General features: G+C 41.2%; 1 protein-coding gene across 1 annotated transcript; it reads right to left on the minus strand.

The window, feature by feature from the left end:
• Positions 1–7066: 7066 nt before the first annotated feature.
• On the minus strand, positions 7067–21374 carry SLC38A2 (solute carrier family 38 member 2). Its single transcript, XM_082636907.1, has 16 exons — positions 21086–21374; positions 19757–19954; positions 19388–19469; positions 19124–19239; positions 16121–16194; positions 15922–16014; positions 15710–15791; positions 14203–14285; positions 13748–13806; positions 13489–13656; positions 13001–13080; positions 12784–12884; positions 12074–12198; positions 11575–11719; positions 11373–11470; positions 7067–10060 (listed from the first exon to the last, which is right to left on the minus strand). Exons 2-16 carry the CDS (start codon positions 19870–19872, stop codon positions 9962–9964), a joined length of 1521 nt encoding a protein of 506 aa, XP_082493033.1. The 5' UTR covers positions 19873–19954; positions 21086–21374; the 3' UTR covers positions 7067–9961.
• Positions 21375–23486: the final 2112 nt, after the last annotated feature.

A 23486-nucleotide genomic window follows, 5' to 3' on the forward strand; every position in this document is an offset into this window, starting at 1 on the left:
CACATCAAGTCCTTAATAATTTGTAGCCTTAGAAGAAGAGGTTGGAAAATAGAATGTTTATAGCCTGTGTTGGTTGTTAATGACTCTGTCTGGCAAGGTATTATAAGAAATAGATGAGCTCAGAAAACAATTGGCCAGTTTGCGAGCAGGAAAGGGAATAGAGAGTGTCTACAAATTTGGTAATTTATAAGGTTGCAAAACACAACCATTTCTGATCCACAAACAGTAAAAAGTAGCATTGAACAATGCTCTGATAACAAAGTCTGATTAAAATAGCCTTGGAGCAAGGATCAAATCAAGATACAACCACAGGGTATATTGTTAAAATCTGTATGGGTTAAGGTGACACCTGCTGTATCTTTTCAATTGGACAAGATAAGGTGAATGAATTAAGGTGTGTCTTTCCCACCAAAGATAGGCCCAAGGTAATTGCAATTGAGAGAGAAAGAGACAGAGTGATAGAGAGAGAGGCAATAAAGCAAAGACATGTAGAAAATTCAAGATGTATGAGTAAAGAGAAATGAAAACTTATGTCCTTTCAAAAACTTGTACATAGGGCTTCCCTGGTGGCGCAGTGGTTGAGAGTCCGCCTGCCGATGCAGGGGACATGGGTTCGTGCCCCGGTCCGGGAAGATCCCACATGCCACGGAGCGGCTGGGTCCGTGAGCCATGGCCGCTGAGCCTGCGCGTCTGGAGCCTGTGCTCCGCAACGGGAGAGGCCACAGCAGTGAGAGGCCCGCGTACCGCAAAATAAATAAATAAATAAATAAAAAACTTGTACATAAATGTTTATGGCAGCATTATACATAACAGAAAGAATGTGGAAACAATTCAAATGTGTATTGCTTGATGGATAAATAAAATACTGTATATCCATACAGTGAAATACTCTTCATCAATAAAAGGAAATTAAGTGCAGATACATGCTACAATGTGGATGAACCTCAGAAATATTATGCTAAGTAAAAGAAGCCAGGCACAAAGGACCATATATTATATGATCCAGTTTATATGAAATGTCCAGAATAGGCAAATCCATAGAGACAGAAAGTATATTTTTGCCTCTTGCTGGGAGTAGAGTGAGCTGGGGTGGGAGAAGGTTGGGGAAATCGGGAGTGACTGCTAATGGGTGTGGGGTTTCTTTCTGAGATGTGAAAACATTTTGTAATTACTGGCAAAGGTTGCATAACTCTGTGAAGATACTAAAAACCATTGAATCTTATACTTCAAATGGGTGAATTGTATGATATATTAATTTTATCTCAAAATAAGCTCGAATTTAAAAAGGAAGCATATCTCACAAAGAACTGTGGGTATGGCTATAGGCATATGAAATTGACTGGAATCAGATGAGAATAGGACTACATTTTTTGAGAGAGTTCAAATGCTAAAGGGACCACTAGCCTAGAGAAGAGAAATTGACTGCTCAGGATTTAAAACAACCCTTGGGCCTAACCTTCTCTGAGTAGAAAATGGGCTGGAAAAACTGCCTCACACGTAAGGAAGAGCTATTCACTAATTCCCACTTCTGATAAGGCTAAATAGGATATCATAAAAGGAAGAATCTTAAGGAGGGTTCATTCAAGGACTATGAAGACTAGTGGATTGAAGAGTCCCTTGTCAGGGCAGAATTGGAACCTAATTAAATAACATCCTATTCCAGGGTAGGAAGCCCTCCTCAGGTTGGCCCAGCAGTATTTTAGAATTGCTACAGACCTGGATTTCCAGGAGTATTTAGTGCATTTACCCTGCCTCTGATCCTCAGTGCATAGTATATTGAGGGCTGATAACTTATCTTTTTGGTTCACAGGACTTGGAGCAAGAAGAATCACATCCAGACCTAATATAGACATAACAGGGCATCAGCCCCAATGAAGAGACCACTGTACATTGCCCAGAAGTCCTGGACTTGAAGGTTGATGCTGCGGATGAGGCTTTTGGTTCATCTCCCTCAGGACTGCCTCTAGCGATTATGGTCAGCGCAGTACCTGGCATGTGCTAGGCGCTACCTGATGGGAGTTATGCTAAATTTTATTACAAGGTAAGCCAACTGAGGTATGGGCAGGTTAAGGGACTTGTTGGAGATCACACAGCTAGTAATGGCAAATCAGATCTTGAACCCAACTTTGCACAGCTACAAGGTCATGCTTTTCCGCCTAGACCAGGAGAGATTTCCATGCACTGTGGCACAGTGACAACCAGTGTGGAGCAACGCCTGGCATCATTGATTATTAACTCTTCTTCAATAAGTACCGCAGTGAAATTTGTGCTGGCCTTGTAAGTATTATTGCTTGTGTGTAGTGTGTGTGTGTGTGTGTGTGTGTGTGTGAAGAAAGAGTCTTGTTTCACTAGCTTCTCCCCCACAAGCAAGAAAGAGCGTTCTCTTGCTTGCTTCATTGCCTCCAATGCAGGTGGTAAGTACTAAATATTTCTTTCTGGAACAGTTTATGAGAGAAGAACATTTTCAAATTTATGAGGCTCTCATGAATTTTGAGAAGAGATTTTCATATTTCACATATTTCCTTCTTTGGATCTTTCTATTTAGGGATCAGTTTAAAAATACAATCCCTCTATCTGGAGCAGAAATGTTGTGAACCATGAGTTCCACATCTCTTGAGACTTTGAGTCAATTTAAAGGCAAAATACAAAGAAAATGAAAGGAAATTAAAAAGAAATATAGCTTGGTTTTGGCTTGGAACACATGATTCCATGATAGGTTACAGTAGATTGGAGACACTGGAAGAAAATGCATCATTTACCAAAACTTAAGGTGTGCCTTTCCCCTCAAGAAAACTAAACTGCTGCTTGCTAGAATTGTATCCTTAAAGTGGCATCTTCAATATATTTGGGTTTTTTATTGCTTATTAAGACCAGATACCTCACTCTTAAAAACTATGTCGATGTGTGATTTTGCCACATTTTCAGTAAGCTTGTATATAACTTTGGAAGCTTAAAGTTATACACTTAGGACCTAGGAATAATTCCCCAAATCTTTGAGAAACGGATGGTTCAGAAGATTGGTTTATGATTTCTTGTCCTTTTAAAATTAAAGACCTCCAGAACTAGATGTAACCAAAGGTCAACACTTTTTTTAAGGTTTCTTACCCTATCTATTTAGAAAGACTACAATTTCGGCAACCTGAAGGCATTTCTTGGCAATGGCATCATTCTTGAGTAGGGGACAGGAAATGGATTATTTGACATTGTGTCTCTTTTCCACTTTGATTTCTTCACCTGCTCCCACCTTAGATATACCTGGAAGGACTTGAGGATCTCCTCAGCAACACATTCACAGTCAAGGAGACTTGAACTCTATGTGAACTTCGTGTCCATCTTGAGGCTGTTGGATTTTACTGAGATAAAGACGATTGAGTTGTAGACAGGAAGCCAAGGCCACCATCCTGGCAATAAGGAGAGAAAGAGGGGACACAGCAGCTGAGCTTCAGGCTGGCAGGATTCCTATTATCTTGGGGTCTCATACTCCTGAAAGAATTTAGAGTCACATTTTTCGAACCCCGTTGCATAAAGCCCTAGGTTAAGACTGCATCTTGTAGATCATTACGGAGGGATGAAGCAGGTGCAAAGAGGTTGGGAGGCTGAGCACTTAGGCTCTAGACTTCACCTCTGACTGTTTCAACCAGCCCAGCTTTGCTCTTATCTACTTTACAGGTTAGGCTCTACATCACGTATTTTTTTAAAAATAATCAGATGAAAGAGTTAAACTTACCAGAACTCCTTTCAGGGAAAATACTGTACGTGGTTAGAAAGAATACTAAGGTAAGTCATTTAGGAAGGGAGGGAGCAGAAGTGAGATCTTCAAAAGCAGACTGGAAATAAAAAGATATGACCACTAAAGTGCCATCTCAGGAGGGTGGGTCCTGATGACTCCAAACTTTTGTTCATCTGAGATGAACTGGCAGATTTGAGGACAGAGTTGCACTACTCATGAGAATAGAGGACAGGCTGAGTATTGGTGTGGGAGGAAGGGCAGACAGAGAAAATCTCTAGTTCGCAGCACAGCCAGGCCGACTTGGGGGAAAAATAGGTCAAATGGGATTTTCTGAAGTTGCACACGGTGGCATGTGCAGTGTAAAAAGTCCCTTTACTATCTAACCCTCCAACACCCCACACCCCAGGTAATATTTAGTAAAACTTGCTTTGGGGCTTTCATTGTGAATAGGTTCTTCCTGGAGAAGGCAAGAGATGCTGATGAGGTTTCACAACTGATGACGTAGAGAAAAAAGACAACATAAGTGTTTCATTTGGTGATTCACCAGAAGAGCTCGATAGCAGGTAATAGTCACTGCTAAGGTTTATTACAGCAAAGGATACAGAACAAAAGCAACAGGAAAAAGATATGCAACAGGGGGTTCCAGAGAGGTTTGTCACGGGCTTCCAAGACCTTCCTTGTCTGAGGCCACACAAGAATGCTCTTTTTCCAGCACTGAACTATAGGGATGTGTGCGGAATGTCTTTGCCCAGGGAGGCCCCAATGTGCCTCAAGGTCCATGGCTTTTATAGGCCAGGGGCAGGAGGCGGAGGGGGGCGGTGCTCCTGGTCACATAGGTCTATTCTGCTCTGCAACCAGACTTGGCAACCAAGACTCAGAACCCCAACGATGAAATCAGGTGCACATCAGCAATCTTGGTGTTTGTAAAGCAACCTGAAAAGCCAGTAGAGGATGATAACGTTGCTTCAAGTGTATATAACAAAAGCGTCAGTCACTCACATAAAGAACATTCTGAGGGCAGCATTCCCAGGAGCAGGCCAGCGGTCACTGATGATTCCCTTGAAGACATAAGTAGTAAGCAATCAGGCTTGCTGTGTTAATGTTTTCCTCACACCGCGTGGAGGGGGACAACCAAATTTGGCTGGGATTTGGAAAAGGATGTCACAGCCACAGACTCACTTATATGTGGTAGAGGTTAAAGATGGCTTCTGGTACCTGGAGGTAGATCATAGGCTAGGCAAGAAAGCCTTCTGGTTGGAGTCCTCTTGTTAAAGACGACAACTTTACCTTTGAAGTCTGAGTGTTTAATTTCATGGTACTAGCTGTATTTATTTTGCAAGCATTTAGTAAATTTTTGCTGAAATTTTGAGCCTCACCAAAACTATGCTGTGAAGGGCATATTTATTCATTCAACAATTATATTGGAAAAAGGAAATCCAAAGAAACAGTTTATCAGTATCTCTGGGCTGTTTTATTAGACCAGTCATCCCAGTTTGCCTAGAACTGAGGTGTTTCCCAGGATACAGGACTCTTCCTGTGAGAACTATTTTCCCAACCTTAGGGGTGGGTCTCACAGCCGTGGTGTGCTGTATCACCTGCCCACCTGACTAGAGAGCAGGATCCATCATTAGCCAATGTTTATCTCGAGAGGCTAGCTGAAGAAAGTGCTTGGAATCTAACTGTAGAGCCCCATAGTGAAGTCTCCACACCTGTCACTGAGGTCTCTAGAATAAATCTTGCCTGTTTATCTAACTTCTAATTTTCTGAGGTACCCCAATCTCCTTCTAAGAAGCTCTCTCCCTCAGTCACCATTTTTGCTTAAGCTAATTTAAGTGGATCTTCTTTACGGTTACCAGAAACTTAACTAAGCCAATTCTCTGGGTAAGAGCACTTCCAAGTTGAGAATCAGCCCTGGTTCTTCCGAGATGTTCCTTGGCTATTCCTTAGGCTTACTGGAAATATCTGGCTCTCTGGTTGTAGAACTGAATTTTTATCCCAAGGGACCCATCCGCCAAATATGTATTTTAAATTTCAGATCAATAACTTGGCATCCTGGGTTCACTTCAGTATTTTTTTAAAATGGCTTCACTGAGAACTGTATGTATTCTGTTAAAACCTGAGTCTGGGGTTTCCCTGGTGGCGCAGTGGTTGAGAATCCGCCTGCCGATGCAGGGGACATGGGTTCATGCCCCGGTCCGGGAAGATCCCACATGCCGCGGAGTGGCTGGGCCTGTGAGCCATGGCCGCTGAGTCTGAGCATCCGGAGCCTGTGCTCCGCAACAGGAGAGGCCACAACAGTGAGAGGCCCGCATACCAAAAAACAAAAAACCTGAGTCTGACACATTACCTCAGCCTCTTTCCCATGGGCATGTTAGTTGCACACAGGTGTTCAATTAAAGCTTCTCAGATGACTAAAAACTCTACTAGTCTTTTGTTCTTGAGATTTGTTGCAAACTGCTGTACTTTCTAGTCACAAATAATTCTTTCCCTTTTGAACATTGTTAGTAAATGGATATAAATTTCTTGCATTAAGGTTCCCTTGCCCTTGGAACCGCTCCCCAGCACACCTGTTTTGAGGTAACGTCCTCTGTTTCAGCTTTGGATATTTCACTTTTTAAGCCCTAAGTTTTTAATACTACCAGCAGGCCATACCTGAGCTACCCTGTGTATCTTAGTAACCTTCCTCACAAGTGTCCATCTCTCAGGTAACCCTCAGCTGGTCTGATTCCTCTCCAGCCATAGCACTTCCTCTCCTTTCCTGGGACTATTCCACAAAGACTGAACTCACTTGACTTCTCCCCAGGCCTGTTTCAGCACCCCTTACTTTAATTGTGCATCAGAAATCACTTGAGTAGCTTTCTGGGAGAAAAGATGCTCTCCAAACCTATGGAATCAGACTACATACACACGTGCTCCAGAAAACTGCCTTTTTGGGGGGGGGGGGCGGGTGCTGAGCCCAGCAGCATGCAGGATCTTATTTCCACGACCAGGGATCAAACTCGTGTTCCCTGCAGTGGAAGCATGGAGTCTTAACCACTGGACCGCCAGGGAAGTCCCCAGAAAGCTGCATTTTAAAAAAGCTCCCCAGATGTCATTCTGATGCACTACTTAGAGCAGGCCCAAGCCTGGGTCTTCCAGATGCTAAGCATTTTTTTCATTCCTCCTCACACTTGGTTATCATCATTAGGAACTTAAAAGCAAATTACACTTTTTTCTGACCGCTCTTTCTTCATTATAATCACTAACATTATATGGAACCCTACTAAGTGCTAGGTTGCTGTGCTTACAAAATACACCAGACACGACTTATCATTACTTTAAATAAAACACTGCTACTCAGGATTAAGCATGTATTTATTTTAGTTCAGTTAAAACAAACATAGGATGTTTCATTGAAACGGTGTAGCACTCTTTGCCAACAAGTCATACTGGAATTGTTGGCCTCTAACAGTACAGTGGGGATATTTACATTATATACAGAAAGCTTAACACACCCAGGTTCTCAAAGGTCTTCCATCACACTAGATCATATTTGATTTTATTACACTAGATCATTTTGATAACTACTGCATTTTGAAAATTTAGGCCTTATTTAAAATTTAAATAAGAGATCTGAACTTGCACCAAGTTTTCATGAAAAAAAATGTGATGTTCAGCCAGTCTGTTTATTGCAAATACAATTTAAACAGTATTTTAAATTTTTAGTGTTTACACAATTTGTTTATTGAAATCTCTGTACAGGTACTTTTGGGACAATTCTTATAGATACATAATGTGAATTCATCAAAATGCAGTTAAGAAACTTATAGGAATATATACATTTGAACCCAAGACCCAAACCTGACATTATATACAACCTATTTACAAATACATATGGACAGACAATGTATGTACATAAGATTATCATAAATATTGAAAAATAGGTTAGCTTTAATGGATTAATGCTGTTCTATAAATAACATTACAGTTATAACTGAAACATCCACGGAAGACAGTAATGCAAAATGAGGTGACACGACAGTGGTTTTAATACTGAAGACTGCTCATTACTGGGAATTCACTGTTTAGGAACCTCCAGGTAGACAAGGTAGCTCCAAGAAAATCATGCAATGGAATTTACCCTTGGCAGTTGATTTTGAACCTCAAACAGCCAGGAGATTTGCCGTGAGAATTCTTTTTTTTCATTTCTTCCTGGTTGCCATGGTGTTTTCTCCCATAAGAAAGGATGTAAACTGTAGAGAACTCTTTACTTGGTATTCCCTGGCCAAGTCTTAAGATACACAACAAGCAATTCTTTCCAGGAATCCAACCAGAAGTGCCAATTCTTGGTCTGAGCTAGAGGTGAGGTTCTGGAGTCGAATGGAGTGCCAAAAGCCCAACTGAATGAAAGCAGTGCTGTAGAATCTTGTCTTCTCACTGCCTTTCGAGATGGTCCCCACTTTAATTTTCGTAGAAACAAACAAAAATGGACCATTGGTTTCACCCAATGTAGCACTACAAGACGTCTTCCAGTTCCACAAGGGTCTTTGATTACAGACACATCTTGTCTGTAATTTAGTCACATATAATACAAGAATGCGTAACGAAAATCATGTCTGCCACATTTCTGGCCCTTGCCTAAAACTAGAAATGTTTAGTTCAAGAGAACAACCTTATAGCCAGGTGACCAATTAATGATTCCATTATTTGCTTCCCTCAACCACTAATGGAATTATGTATATTAGATTTTAGACATTATGCCTGATGAGCAAAGTACCACATTATTTAATAATATATTCACCATACACCATGACGTACAATAAATGTGCTCTTAAAGCCAAATAATTTTTTCACTTCTAACTGGGATTAAAATAGGAAGGGCGATCATGCAGTCGGACCAATAGTTACACTCAGGTTGCACTGTTTTCCCTAGCTAACCATTTGTTGGATGTAAACAAGTAATTCTATGTTGTACAAGAATGAGATGACAATCCAGTGCACGTGAGTTTTTTAAAAAGCTTACTGCATGAGAAACCCAGTGGCCTATACGAAGAGAACTTATATTATACCAAATATTGGTGTAACCTATGGATTAGACCTCTACTGTAGACAAAACATGAACACAACTAAACCATACACTGTCAAGTAATTCACACTTCCAGGAGCAGACGAGCATTCTGGAAAGTTGTACTCTGGGTAGAACAGTTTTGGCCTACAGCCGTCAAATGCCCACTTTCCACTGCTGGAAGCAATGCCAAAAAAGGGCTGGCCCAAAAAAAACCCGGAGCTGTTAACACAACTCTGGAGACAGATGCAACTGAATAAACCCTGTTTTACCCAATTGCACTATTTGGTACCTCAAAATTAGTTATTTTATTTCCCACAGAAATATCTGCATTATCTTCCATTCTAATAGATTGAAGCCATAAATATTTCAGAGTCTAAATGAACCAAATTATTTGGGGACAGAGAAGAAAGGTGATGATGAGAGTTCATCTGATTTGGTGTAGCCACAATCAACCAATTATCCTTTCATGGTGAAGTCTGAATGGAAAAAAAAACTATGCTCCTATTCATGGTACAATGTTTCATTACATCATTTTCTCTAAAAATTATTTTGGGTAAAAAAAGTATTTGGCTTAGTATGCCTACAAAAAGGCAAATCATTTCATAATACTAGTATTTGTTTTTAAATAACAATGAATTTTTTTTAACAGAATTCATTGACAACTGCTTTTGGATAAAGTTCAAAAAAAGCAATTTTTAAAGAGTAAAATAGTGCTTCTGAGGTCTTTAAATATTTTTGGTACAAAAAAATAATAGTATTTTTCCCAATGGTTATTTCAATACTTTGCTGTAAATTAAGAAGAATTGTTTCTCACATCGAATGGTTCCATTAGGCACATTCAAGTAAAATCATAAAATATCCAAGTTAAACAATGACACAGCCAAACATGTGGCTTGATTAAAGTTAAGAGTTCGTCCATTCTCTGGAATGGAATAAAATTGTCACTTCCCTTAACCCGAGACTCGTGGTTTTGTTGTTAATATCCGTTTCTATCATACAGAATAGTTTCTTTAAAAACAAAACAGAACAAACAAAGAGTTCACTTATTCTGCACTCAGAAGAACCAGCGAGGAATCTGCACTTCAAAAGGAAGTGAAACTGAAAACATTAGGTGAAATTTCATAGTAGCTGAGAGTTGACTCAACACTGGCATCAAATGGACTATCGAGTTTTAGTGGTGCTGGTTAATGGCCACCTCCGGGGGCATTGTGGACCCAATCCAACACAATCAAGGCCATGCTTCCGGTCATCACCACTACGCCGCTTAACAGGAATAACAGAGCCTGCAATGAGCACACAGAGAAAACTGATCAGCAAGCAACAAAACACATGCTAAATATTCCTTTTTTTTTTTTTTTTTTGCTGTACGCAGGCCTCTCACTGTTCTGGCCTCTCCCGTTGCGGAGCACAGGCTCGGGACGCGCAGGCTCAGCGGCCATGGCTCATGGGCCCAGCCGCTCCGCGGCATGTGGGATCTTCCCGGACCGGGGCACGAACCCGTATCCCCTGCATCGGCAGGCTGACTCTCAACCACTGCGCCACCAGGGAAGTCCCCTCTTTCTACTTTTAAAAACGGTCTTATAATTACTGAAAGCATGTCCACAATACTTCACAGAGCTACAGTTTTACCTTGCTAAAGATCGTTAAACTGTCTTAAGTGAGTGATCAAGGGGTTATCTATAGAGTACTAAGTAACTGTATCTTTGAAACCTTCCCAAACTTTCCCTTTTCATTCCTTTGTATGAAATGAAAGGGTAAACAATTTACCTTGCTAAATAAATTATTTCATATAATAGAACTGGACTGGGATTTTTACATTTTTTAGAAGGAAAAAAATTTAACTTACAAAATCAAATCCAAGTCATCTTAAAAATGCAGCCTGAGTCGAAGCTGGAGGTTTTTCTAAGAGACATGGGTAGGTCTACTCCTAATCCTACCCCCTTCAGTTACTGCACTACATATTTTACGTGAAATAAGATGATAGTTGTTGGTTCATAAACAATTCTAGTATTTTAGTCAGACTACAACAGTAGTGGCCAATAAGGACTGAAATGCAGTCTTTCTCCTAAACATCCCCACCAGGATCATTTGTGGTTAACATACCATACTCTTTGTAAAATCAGTCGTTATTATACTTTAAAGTGTAATAGTAGCCCCCTCCCTAACCCCCAAGCTTTGCTTTGAAAATGGTTAGTCTCATTTGCCTAAATACCCCATTATTTCTCTTTTATACACTCCAGGCTCATTTAAGTGCTGGTCACACAGTAGGCAGTCCAACAAATACTGGTTAAACAACGTTGAAAGTTGAGTCTGTTATCTGTATTTTACACTCTTTATCTCTATTATCATTTCTAAAATATCTAATAACTTTCTTGCAATTAACTTAAGCATACATATTAGATGGCAAACCATCTCTCACCTCCCCTCCTCTCCCAATCTTCCATCTGTGAAGTACACAGTTACAGATATATTTGTTTACTGGAAACTTAAAATGAAACTACAATAAATGACATTTAGGAGACTAAAATTAAAATCAGTTGAGGAACTTCTGGCATTAGATTATTATTATTTCTCCAGTCATAATCTCTCACTCACCCCAATCTTTTGTACAGACTTCATAGGTTCTTTCTTCACTAACTTGATATAAAAGGCAGATGGAAGAATAAAAATTAACATAGCAGCTGCAGATGCACCTGTAAAAGAACATTTACCATTTCTTAAGAATCACTTGTTATTCATTTTTTAAACATTAAAATCCCTGATATTTCAAGCAACTTTGATACTTCCTAAAACTTACCAATGAAACCAAAGATATCCCTAATAGTTGGTACAAAGATGACAAGTAAATTGGTAAATGCCAAGATAGACATTGTAATGATACTATGACGCCACCAACTGAAATCTTTGGTTGCACACAGCAAGTGAGTTACGGAACTCCGGATCTGCAAAAATAAGTGAATAAATAAAAACTGCAGATTTAATTAATGAAAAAAACAACCCCCAAATAACAGGATATATATATCAACTAGCAGCTATTTAAATACTAAAATTGTACCCCTCCTCAATTGCTGTTTTCTAAATAGCTGAACACTAGAAAGATCACTGTGTCTTCAATTATGGAAAAAATGTCCCAGGATATGTTTTAAAGATGTACAAAACATTAAAAAAAAAAAAAAAACCCTCCAAAAACCCACATCAACTCCATACTGCTGTAGCAGTGTTTCCCTTCTCCCAAAACATAGAAATAACATAAATCTTCATGTTTAACAATTCGTTCCTACTGAACGGTTACTTACTGGGAAAATAACTACAGGTACTGTCAGGGTGACAGCCACCAACACAGCCAAACGGACGACGAGGAGCAGAACATCAGTTCCCATGACGGAAGAGTAGGTATGAAGCAATTCTGACTCAACGTGTTCTATAGAGAAAGACCAAGAAAAAAAAAAGCTTCAAGTGTGCTGTCCTCTCTGGAGATTAGTTAGAAAATCTAACTTAATGGCAAAATCTGCACCAAAGTTATTAGCTACTCACAAAACGACTATAAACTAAGAGGTTAATAAGATTAATTTGGAATTAGGGTTAATGCAATTAAAATAACATTGAAAAAAAGTTTCTAAATACCAAGGAGAGATTTAGCCACATGACCCCCATTAAAAACAACAGGAGCTAAATAGCTAAATCCCATGGTTTGGCTTACAGTGTGTGTGTGTGTGTGCTGTATTAATCTGAAGCGGGTGGGAGAGGAGAGTCAGGCTGAACCTAAATGCAAGCACACCACATAAAAAATGCCATCGAATGGCTAATGGTAGCTTTGGGAACCTGGACTCTAGAAATTACTGACTCAATATACGCTACAGGAAATTCCAAGCTCTAAATACAGTCGTTCACCACAAATATGAAACATACCAAAACAGACCGAGTTTTTAAAGTGACAGAAGTATACATACAAAAGTATCAATTTCATTTCATTAACAATCCTTTTTGTAAACTAGACATTATTTACCATAAAATGTCAGGTATCCAAAGAGGGCAGCAAGCAGGTACATGAGAAACATAGCAAAAAATGAAATCTTGGACACGTTCATCATTCTTCTACGGCTGCGGCTAAGCAAATTCAAAGGAAAATACAGATACATATTTTAGCAGCAGTTATAGCATTAATTTAATATTTTTCTAGTTTTTCTAATAAATTTATATAAAAGTAGGTAAAAAGCACTCACCCTTTAAGCTCTTCATAAATGGGAAGAACAGCAGGATGACAGACAAATGAAAAGGTCAGAATTGGCACAGCATAGACAGTCTGCAAAAAATGTAAAAACTTCCTTAATATCCTGATATAACAAACTCATGTTATCACAGTTCTGCAGCTTGTATTTATATTTATTAATCTTAGAATCAAAGCCTAAAATCATGTTTTCTGGCATAATTAGCTCCCACTCTTCTAATTTGTTCACTAAGTGTGATCGATACCCTCCATTTCCAAATGTATCAGTTATGAACACCAGACGATCATTTCACCTCTCAATCTATTTTAAGCTACAAACCAACACTTTCTTCTCAGTCCTCAATAATGAGCTAATCATGTTTCCTAAAGGGCAGCTATTACCTGATCTTCCTTTACCTTGGGAGTGTTTTAAAATTTCTAGTGGGTATTTCCCCTGTTTTCTTCCCTAAAATCTTCCTCTGAGAACACAAAGATTATAGTTACCTGTGAGTTGAAGATAAAATAATGTGGTTGGCAAGAATCATCTTCGGTCATATTAAAAGCCACAGCAGGTGCAAAAGCTGTTGGCTGTGCTAAGGTGCTGTTTACGGTTTCATTAATTAGAAAAGCAACTTCTGCAGGACAAGAAATCTGAAATTTCTTGCAAATCACCTGAAAATACATTATTTTGCATTTGTTAGACTGAATAATGTGACAGGGCTTAGAAAAAGAATCTCTAGCTTTAAAGAAAAATTATACCTACCACAATCAGAAAGAACACCATACACAACAAGGAAAGGCCACTGGTGTACCCCAAATATCCTGTAAGGAGAAAAAAAATTGGTATTCGTTTACTAAAACAGGTTTAGGGCAAATAGAACTCAATTCTGCTTGTAAGACTTCAGTGTGGACACATCAAATTTCTAATTCTTATATAATAAAATGCAGAATAACTTAAAAATACTTGTTAATAACTAAATCAATAACAACTATCCTTTTTTATTTTTATAAAGCACAAGGTGTTGTAAATGTCAACAGAATATTTGGGCCCTTTGGTAACCATCCTGCTAGAATTTTTCAAAGACCTACAAGTTCTGAATGCTGAAATTCACAAAGGTATGTTTTCGGGGCTCTTTAGCTCTTATTAATTTCTATTAAGAGGAAGCCAACTAGCTGGTGAGGCTCATTTCAATTCTCTTTAGAGGTGTGTTTGCTCACCTAAATTCCTCAGCAGTGACAAGGGAAGAATGAGCACCAGTGAGACCAACAGAACCAAATAGTCACCGTTCAGATACCACAATCTGAGTTAAAGAAAAGAAAAACAAGGTCACAACCAGCCACAAATATACTCAGAATAACATACATTTCTTTTCACAAGACTCGTTTTATACTTTAAAAAAAAGACAGGTTTGGAAAGAGTATCGCTTATTCAAAAAGCCCACATAGACAGAATAGATTTCTAACTTTGAGCACTCAATGAATATTCACTCAGGTTAGAGATGGGATCTCAAACAGTGTAACTTTTGTCCCACTGTTTGCTCTGGGAAGGCTGCCAGCTGATTCATAACATAAAATGCTTCTTACAGGCTTGATACTAATGTAGGGAACAAAGCGGCATTGTTAAGCCAGTAATCTTATCTTTAAGCATTTTTAGAAAACTGTGTGCCAACTTCGTCATAGCTTTAGCTCACTTTTTTTTGATGCTGGAAACAAGGAAATTTTAAAACAAGTTTCTTTCAGACATTTGTTAGCAAATGTACTTACTAAACATTTCAACAAGGAATTTCTCACACTTCGATAAAATACATAGGCAAAAACAAAACAACAAAACCCAGTCCCCTAAAACAAGAACTTATTCCAGGTTGCCAAGAGTATGTTGTGACACCTTGACCCACCTTGACTCCAATAGTAAAAAGATTCCTTCTGAACTCAAGAGAAAATGTTATGCATCTCTCCTAAGAGTTCTAGCAATGCCTTTTCCTTTTTAGGTAATCAACTACACCATTTTAAATCACTATTTTCAAATTCTAATTGCCCTGTCAATTCTACTCTGCTCACTTCAGCAATAAAGACCCCCCCTTCCACAGAAAACTAATATTTAAAGATCAGCTTACTAAACTAAATTTCAAATGCCAGAGATAACCACACCTCTCTATTTTGAGATAATGAACTGCATGTAAGCTGTGAAGTACATTATCCCTCCTCATGTGTACTTTAGATAAAAACCTGTTAGTCCACTCGGATGAATAACTTCGCTAGAAGGACAAGGTTTGTACAGCGTGGCCATACGTTTTCTGGTATTGTGCATTTTAAATACATGAAATTTCAAATTCACAAAAACCAGACAGGAATTGATTTTTAATGTAATTCAAAATGTTAGTCCTAACTTAGGTTGGGGTATGAGTTATTCAACTATAATTTCTTGGGACAGTAAATATAAAGAGAAAAGATAAGTAGTTCCAGAAAACCTGTTTTCACACACAGGTTAGAAATTTGTTATTCAGAGTTATAGTACTACTATAACTTGTCCTATAACTACTATCTTTGGCCTTTCATTCTCAAAAGTTTCAAATCAGTTTCTGGCAGGAGTTCTTGGTCAGTTTCAACAGGAGCATTTACAAAAAATAATTTACTGATAATCATTTTGTATCCAACTTTGATAAAAATGTATCTAACCATTTTAGACTGTAATTGTTTCTTAGGAGTAACCTTACTTAGCACCTACCCAGTTGTATCTTCAATGTTCATTAATGCCTGGATCACCAAAGGTAACTCATATTTCACTATGAAGAGGTAGCTTGACATAGCTGGAGGAAAACAAAATTATACCATTACAAGTGCAAAATGTGGCACGTGACACCAAAAGTAACGTGTCACCACTCTCCGCTACATAAAGAGCAAAAAAGTCTACCCAAATCGCCCTTTAAAAATTCTTACCTCCAATGTTCTGCATTGTAATGGATCCAGAGGCTGCAAGCTTTCCAACCATTCCAAATGCCTTATGTCCCAGTTGTTCGTATAATAAAGACCCTGTAATTTAAAGAAAACAGAAACATGAAGAAATTATTTTATAAGAGGAAGAAAATCATGACAGGCATAACTAACTGGTTTAGAAATATCAAGGATGCTACCATACCTCCTTCATTGGCAGTCTTCAAAAGGAGATGAACAGAATACAGGGAAAATATTGACACAAATGTCAACAGGATTCTGATGAGAGAAGGAAAAGGCACAGGGTTATAAATAAGCACGTCTATATTTAAAAACAATTCTTTTTGGCTTTATTTAAACATTAAACATGAAACTTGTCCTAATATTTTGTGTACTAGACAGAATGCCCCCAAGGACAGGTGTTCACTCTCCTGGCTAGAGTATCAACAAGTTCTCTTACCTGGCACTAAACATGACTGCATCATGTCTCAGGTAATAACTCTACAGTACTGGTTAAGAACAGGGTTCACCCACTGAACCAAAGGTGCTGGGAGACACTGGAAAACCTAACTTTTCAGTGGTAGAGTTACAAGAATTATATTTTGATTCTGGCACCATGATAATTAGCTGTGTACTTGCCACTTCTCTGCATCGTATAGTTCCTTTTATCTATAAAATGGTTTTAACACCTGCCAGTTACTTGTGAAATCCAAATGAGACAGATTCAGGAAAGGTCTTGAGACTATTTGGACCACATAGATAAGCAAAGGAATGGGACTATAAAGGAAGTGGAGGGAAAGATACTGACATGTTAAGTGTCAGGCACAGCTTTACAAACAAATGGGCACAAATCAGAGAAGTAACTACTGGAACCATATACTACATTGCACACCATGGTATGGAAGACAGGCCCAGCATTGTCAGTTAAACAATGCCTATGCTAGAACAAGCAGGCTATCAGTCCGACTGGGCTGTCCCCTCCCTCAGTCCTTTCGCTTGGATGGAACAGGAGGAAAAAAAAAAAAAGAATAGAGAGGAACTAAAGGTTCTCTACTAAGTCACTACGTTTTCTTTTAGGGCACACGTCCTCTCTCATTCCAGCTTTACTTCTTCCCCCCAGGCAAGCCAAGAAGAATATAAATTTCTTTTTATTAAAAGGAACAACAACAACAAATCAAAATCAGGGAAATTCATAGAAAACTCTGCAAACAAGAAGACAGTCACATTTTCCAAATTCTTTACTGGCAAACTGAATATAGTACCACATAAAGTCTGGCAAAGAAACTGATGTCTGTTAGTTAAACATAGGTGGTAGCATTAAGCTGCCATTCTAATGTCCAAAGTTTCATGGGGTCTAATCTGCAGTGGAAATGACACAATCAGCCTCATCTCTAACTGGACAAAGCATGGCTTAATCAAAGACAATGTTCAAAGTGTGCTGACAAATTCAGTCCTTTCTTTTACACAGAAAGGACAATGAGGAATGAATAGACTTCATAACCCTTGAGGTCACTTTCAACCTCAAGTTGAGTCTACTTTATAGGGTAAGCTACAAGAGTTGTTTAACCAGATGATAGCAGCCATGTGGCTTTTGAACCATTTACGTCTGTACCTCCAAATATACATTGTAAAATACTGATGGATTTAAAAACTCACTTTAGCACTCCTGATGCTATTTAACCATTTATTAAATGGTTAATCATCAAACATACAGACCCTATTAGAGTATAAATAATTTCAAAAGTGCAAGGGTAACATATCAGAATTTTGCTTTCTCTTACGAAACAAAGGTGCCATATTATCTCATGTAAATTCTGCACCATAACCACACTGGGAGCATTTAAAAACTGCCTCCAGTTTTTATATTAAGAGTTAGGAAGGGTTTCAAATATTTAACAATGATGCCATTCAAGTACCCCACTAAAAACTTTGAAACTCTCGGGTCCTTTCTACAAAAATTCCTGGCTCTTGGTCCTAGATCTCAAAAAGCCTCATGCTAATGAAGCAAGCTGAGTGAATCCTAGCTTCCAAAGCTCAAAGGCATGCTTAACTTCAGTGTGGAATTTCACCACAAAGCAGAGCTTTGCGAAGGTCTGCTTTTCTTTTCATGAACATTCTATTCTGCTAGAAAAAAAATAACTTGAGTAGAAGGCACCAGTCAGTGAACTAAAACATATCTGTAGCAAAGAGACAAGTCGATGCTACGTGTATATGTGGTTTCTTTGCCTGATAGTAAATCACACTATCTTCCACTGAAAGTTCCTTAGCCAGGAGCCCACAGAAGCCCAATCTTGGTTGCTATGATACAAACATCACTGAAAACGCATACTAAACTTCACATGTATTTTTCTTTTATGCTTGTTTTTTCCTTGGAATAAGGTCCATCCTTTTACATTCTCCAAAGATCAGTGACCCCCCAAATGGTTAAAAACTGCTGTTCTAAAGTCTTCTACAGCTCCAAAATTCTATTCTAGGTATTTACGCTGGAAACCACAGGAGTAACTAATTCTAACTGCACAACTAGGGGGAAAAAAAAAGGCAATTCAAAGCAGGTACTTATTAAAATATTCATCTTTTGCTGTGGCAATCACATAGACCTGGAAGAGATAAATATTAAAAAAGAAAACAAAAAATAAATTTAAAAATCACATATGGGTTGCTTTTTCAGTGTCCAGAAAATTATGACTCACTTTTCTTAAAACATGTTTTAGGTTAGACCAAATACCACCACACCCTATATATTTAAAAAAAAAAAAAAAAAAGTTGTTTTCCTTATGTACAAAAGGAGTCACAGGTCCTTGGGGAGACTGTCAATTTACCAAACTGACTTGAAGGCTACCATTGCTTTTTAATATTTCTTGCTTCAGAGTTTGCCAGAATAAAAATTCTAACCTGGATTTATCAACAGTTCTTTTTAAATATTCAATCCCTGTTCAACTGTAACTATCCCCTTTGACTTAAAGACTTTTTGGTTCAATTATCGGTTTTAAGAGTTGTCCTAATTTTTCCTACCTAATTGGCTTTTTTGATATCATGCAGTTACGTAGCAGAATAAAGAGATTTTCAGATTTCTCATATCTTAAATTTTAAGCAAATGATTTTTAAGTCAACTACTTCAACTGTAAATTCAGTCTCTGGAGCCAAAATATATGTTGTATCATCATATTTACTGCCCTGCATGGCAGACTCACTACTTACACATACTTACATAAAAAGAGCAATTCCAGTATTAGCCATGGCATAAGAAAGCCCAAGGATTCCACTGCCCACAATCGCATTGCTCAGATTAAATACTGACATTCCAAAGGAAGTAGTACCTGGATGCTACATAGAGGGAAAACGATAACCAAACATATAACAATAATTAAATGGAGAAAACCAGCTTTGGGCAAGTTAGATTTGAAATCTAAAAGTAAAACTATTCTTTTACTCCATAAAGCCACAGAAACATAAATTATTATTTTTAACTTACAAAGTCTGTTTCATACTTCTTCTTCCCCAAATTCGATTCAAGCAAAAAGTTCTGGTTTTCAGGATCTACATCTGCATAATGGCTGCAAAAAAAGAAAAAAAAATCCTAAATTGTATTGAAATATACAGAGGAATGCTTCAACACAAAACGGTCCCCGCGTTAAGCTGTCACACATCTTTACTTAAATGCATATTAAGTAGTAGTCGACTTTCACACGACACCATGTCATTGCAACAACCGGATAATCTTCCAGAGATTACACGCTCTCTCCAAACGCTACAGTAATTTAAAGCAACAGAAGAAGAGTTCCAGGTAAAGAACCTCCGATGCACACAAGCCGTTTTTGAAAAAGCACACAACTTCTCCCACCTTTTCAGAGCAGCTTGTTTGGTGGGGTAGGAGTAGTTGAAGTCACTGTTGGAACTGTAGCTGCTGCTGTCCTCATCTGGGGAAATACTGAACCTCCCCATTTCGGCTTTCTTCATGCTGCGCGGCAGGAGGAATCAGGCGCAGCGAGTAACGCTGGGCTCCTTTTGTCCTTGGAGATGCACGGGCCCGCGCGGCTGCCTGTGAAGGTAGAGGCGGCGCGTCAGGACTGCAGAGCCCGCCCTGGTCACGTGACGCCGCCGGGCGGCGCTGCTAGGCTGATTCATCCCCGGCCAGGCGAGTGGAAAAGTACCAGCCGAGCGCGAAGGGCGGGGGCGCGCGCCGAGGGGCGGAAAAGTACAGACCGCGGAGCCGCGGAGAACAAAGATGGTCCCCCTGCAGCGCTGCGCCTGCGGAGGCCCACGCCCCCCCGGACCCCGATGACCCTCTCCAACGGAATTTAGTGTTTGGCCCTCTCCATTCTCTCAAGTTTCACGGGAGGGGTGCGGGGGCTCTGTTTTGCTTTTCCCGCAGCCTCCTAGGTCGTGCACAGGCACGCAGGGGAAACATCCCACCCAGGCATTGGCTAGGTGTGCACTGCATGTAGCCCAGGCGCACAGCTCCCCCTTTCTAGCATTTACAATAGCAATGCCGCGTAATTCGTCCTTTCACACCTGGAGCCCCCAGATGGCGAAATGCCTCTGCAGCAGACAGACTCGAAGGGGGCGGAAAGGGCGAACATGAGTCCTCTCCCGAGAAAGGGAGCAGAGGGCGCGCAGAGGCGTCAAGGATTTGTTTACACGCGCACGCCCGTGCCCTCGAGCACACCAGTCCACAGGCATTTGGCTCGCGAGCGCTTTGCCCGGCCGGCCCCTCCTCTGCCCGAAAAGGAAACTGATGCAATATCGATCGCCGATTGTCAAACGTTCCCGCTTGTCTTCCCCAATCCTGGCCTCTGCTACACTAAAAGCCCGAACCCACACCCGTCGCCCCAAATTCCAAGACCCGTTTATGTAATTATTTTTATTAATTCAATTCAGTCACAAGACTTGTCGCAACGGAGCCTCGGGGCCCGGCTCGCTCCCCTCCCCCTAACGGGAGGATGCGGCTCCGCTCCGGGCGGGCACGCGGCCCCCGCGCCCCTCCCTCGCCCGGAGGAGGGCCGCGACCCCGGTGCGGACCGGGATCGAAGGCTGGCTCGCACACCGAAAAAGCCCTCCCCAGGAGTAAACGACCGCGGCAGCTGCCTTCCCGCCGCGGCCCCTCCCGGACGCCCCTCCCCCACTCCCGCCCGGGCCCCGAGCCCTTTGCAGACGCCCCCGCGCACGTTACCTCGGTGGGCTCGACTCCTGTATCCCGGAAACAACACGCAAACGCCTCTGGTGAGTTTTTCTCAGTCAAACAAAAATCGTAAAAAAAAGAAAAACAAAACGGAAAATCCAACTAGAGGCAGGAAAACAATTTTAACTAAACAAGGAAATGGCAAGTTGCCGCCCCAATCGTCCGGCGTCCGCCGTCTGAAGGGAAAGGAGCGAGTGTGCGGGAACGCGTGGTCGGGCTGCTGGCGGCTCTACAAGAAAAGCGTTCCAGCACGGAAGCGTCGCGCTGCTCTGGAGCCCGCGGCGCGAGCGGCGGGTTATAGCGGCCGCCTTGGAGGACGCGTCAGTGGGCGGGGCCCCGGCAGCCGGGTGCCTGCTCTTTGTGTATCAACACCACCTGGGCTCCGCCCCCCGCCCGCCCGGGCCCGCAAGGCCCCACCCCGCCCCACCCGCGTCCGTCCCCCGCGGCTGACTCGGGCCGCCTAGCTCCGCCCGCTGGCGCCCCCCCCATCCCGGGCCAACCCCGCTCTGCTGTCTCCTGGCCAGCCTGGAAAGACGCCCCCCGTGCTTCCCCCGGTCTGTCCCTTTCAGCCTGGACTGGTGCCCAAGACATGCGGTTGTCTTTCAGGAACCTTCTCCTTCAAATATCCTTTTGTCCGAGTTTCCAGCAGGCTTTGCTTTCTCCTCGAGGCTTTTTGGGGACACATCCCGCCCACCCAATCCTTTCCTGCCGGTTATTTTTCTGATTTACACGGGGGTTTTCTCTAGCAAAGTTGGGCCAACGCAGCAACGTTGTCTCCGTGGTAGGTTTCTGTTCTCGTTCTTTCTTCTCCTCCTAGACCTGCTTTCACTCTTCAGAACTAGCCTGATTAGGTCGGTTGGCAGCTCCATTTCGGGAGATCCTTTCTATACGGACACGGAAAACCCTATTAAGGGTAAAGCTACGTCCTGCCCAGTAAGCCAGACTCCTTGAAAGGGGTCCCTGGTTGGGGGCTTCGCTCTTCCAATGTAGTGTAGGAGTCCCACTTTCCCTTCGCAAACACATTGCAGTCATGCCACCACCCCACCCCAATTGGAGAGCTCTCTTCTCCTCTCTCTCCTTGTATTTACAGAGGCGCTGCCTCGGTTGGAATGCTGGTCCTCCCCTTCCAGTGTTGATGTGGTCTTGCTGAGCCAGGCAACTAGGGGGCCCCTTCGCTGTGGAATACTCGGTGCTGCCGGAAAGGCTGGAAACAAAGGCCTCTTAGGAGAGAGAATTGTTGGTTGAATGAATGAATGAATAAACAAACGATCTGACTTACTGCTCTCTTCCTTTTGGGGACGTGGGAGAGATTGGGCAGGGTTGGGTGTGATCACAATTTTTGCTTTCAATGTTTTCCTGAGGAAATCTGTACAACTGTCTATTTCCGTGGCACGTGAGGCTGCGGGTGCCCTCAGCCTGCACCAGTGTTCATGATTGACGTGGGAGGACCCGATTTCCCCTTTACACTCCTTTCTTCCCCCACTCCTTCGACTGGTCTGACCAGTCTCACCTAAACAATACTCTTTCTTGCTTTAGTTCCCAGCTTCTCACCATCACTCAAGGCTTAGTCACTGAGCCTCGGGAAAGCCTCCCTCCTCACCCCTCTTATTGCAGGGACTGTTTGCTAACCCATGTGGCGAGGACTTTTTAAAACCTATGCTGTCTTGTACTCAAAATTGTTCAAGTTTGTAGTCTTACCAGGGAGACTGTGAGCTCCCCAGGGCAAGTTTGGCACTTGATACACATTTGGGGCTGAAAAAACTTACCTTTCTTCCACGCACATTCCCTAATAACACGGATCAACTCTTGTCTGGAAAGCAATCTTAATAGTGGGTTAGAGAAGACTCGCTGGAAGTTCCTTTCTATCAGGATTCAACTGATGAAAATCAAAAGATCTTAAATCAGTTCTTCATCCAGGTTAGTCCCCTGCATAGTCAGAGGTGGTTACGGTTGGCAAGTCCTACTCTCAGACTAGTTCTCTTGTCCGTTGGATTTTTTGGTGGTTTGTATTGCAGTGCATGCTTAAGGAAACCTGTAAAATTGAGGGTGTGTGTGCGTGTGTGGTGGGGGGAGGGCTGTAATCTTGTTCTGACTTCTCTATGACAAGAACCTGAACAGTAAATGACAAAAAAGAGGGGGAGGTATTGAAACATTGATTTTTTGTTTGCAAATTTGATTCATGTTTTCAAAGGCCACTTGAGGCATATCTGGTTACTCAAGTGGCTTCCAAGTGAGGCCTGATGTGCTTGAGCTTTTGCCCTTATGCCCTGGGCTAGAATGCATGGGACACAGTACCCTGACCCAATTTCTGGGAAACTATACCGCCAAATTCTTGTTGGTCAGAAGTGCTATGATTTTGCTCTATTCTTAAGCAAATGTTTTAGCAGAACAG

The sequence above is a fragment of the Mesoplodon mirus genome (genome assembly GCF_964341445.2).
Source record: "Mesoplodon mirus genome assembly, chromosome: 11".
NCBI lineage: Eukaryota > Metazoa > Chordata > Mammalia > Artiodactyla > Ziphiidae > Mesoplodon > Mesoplodon mirus.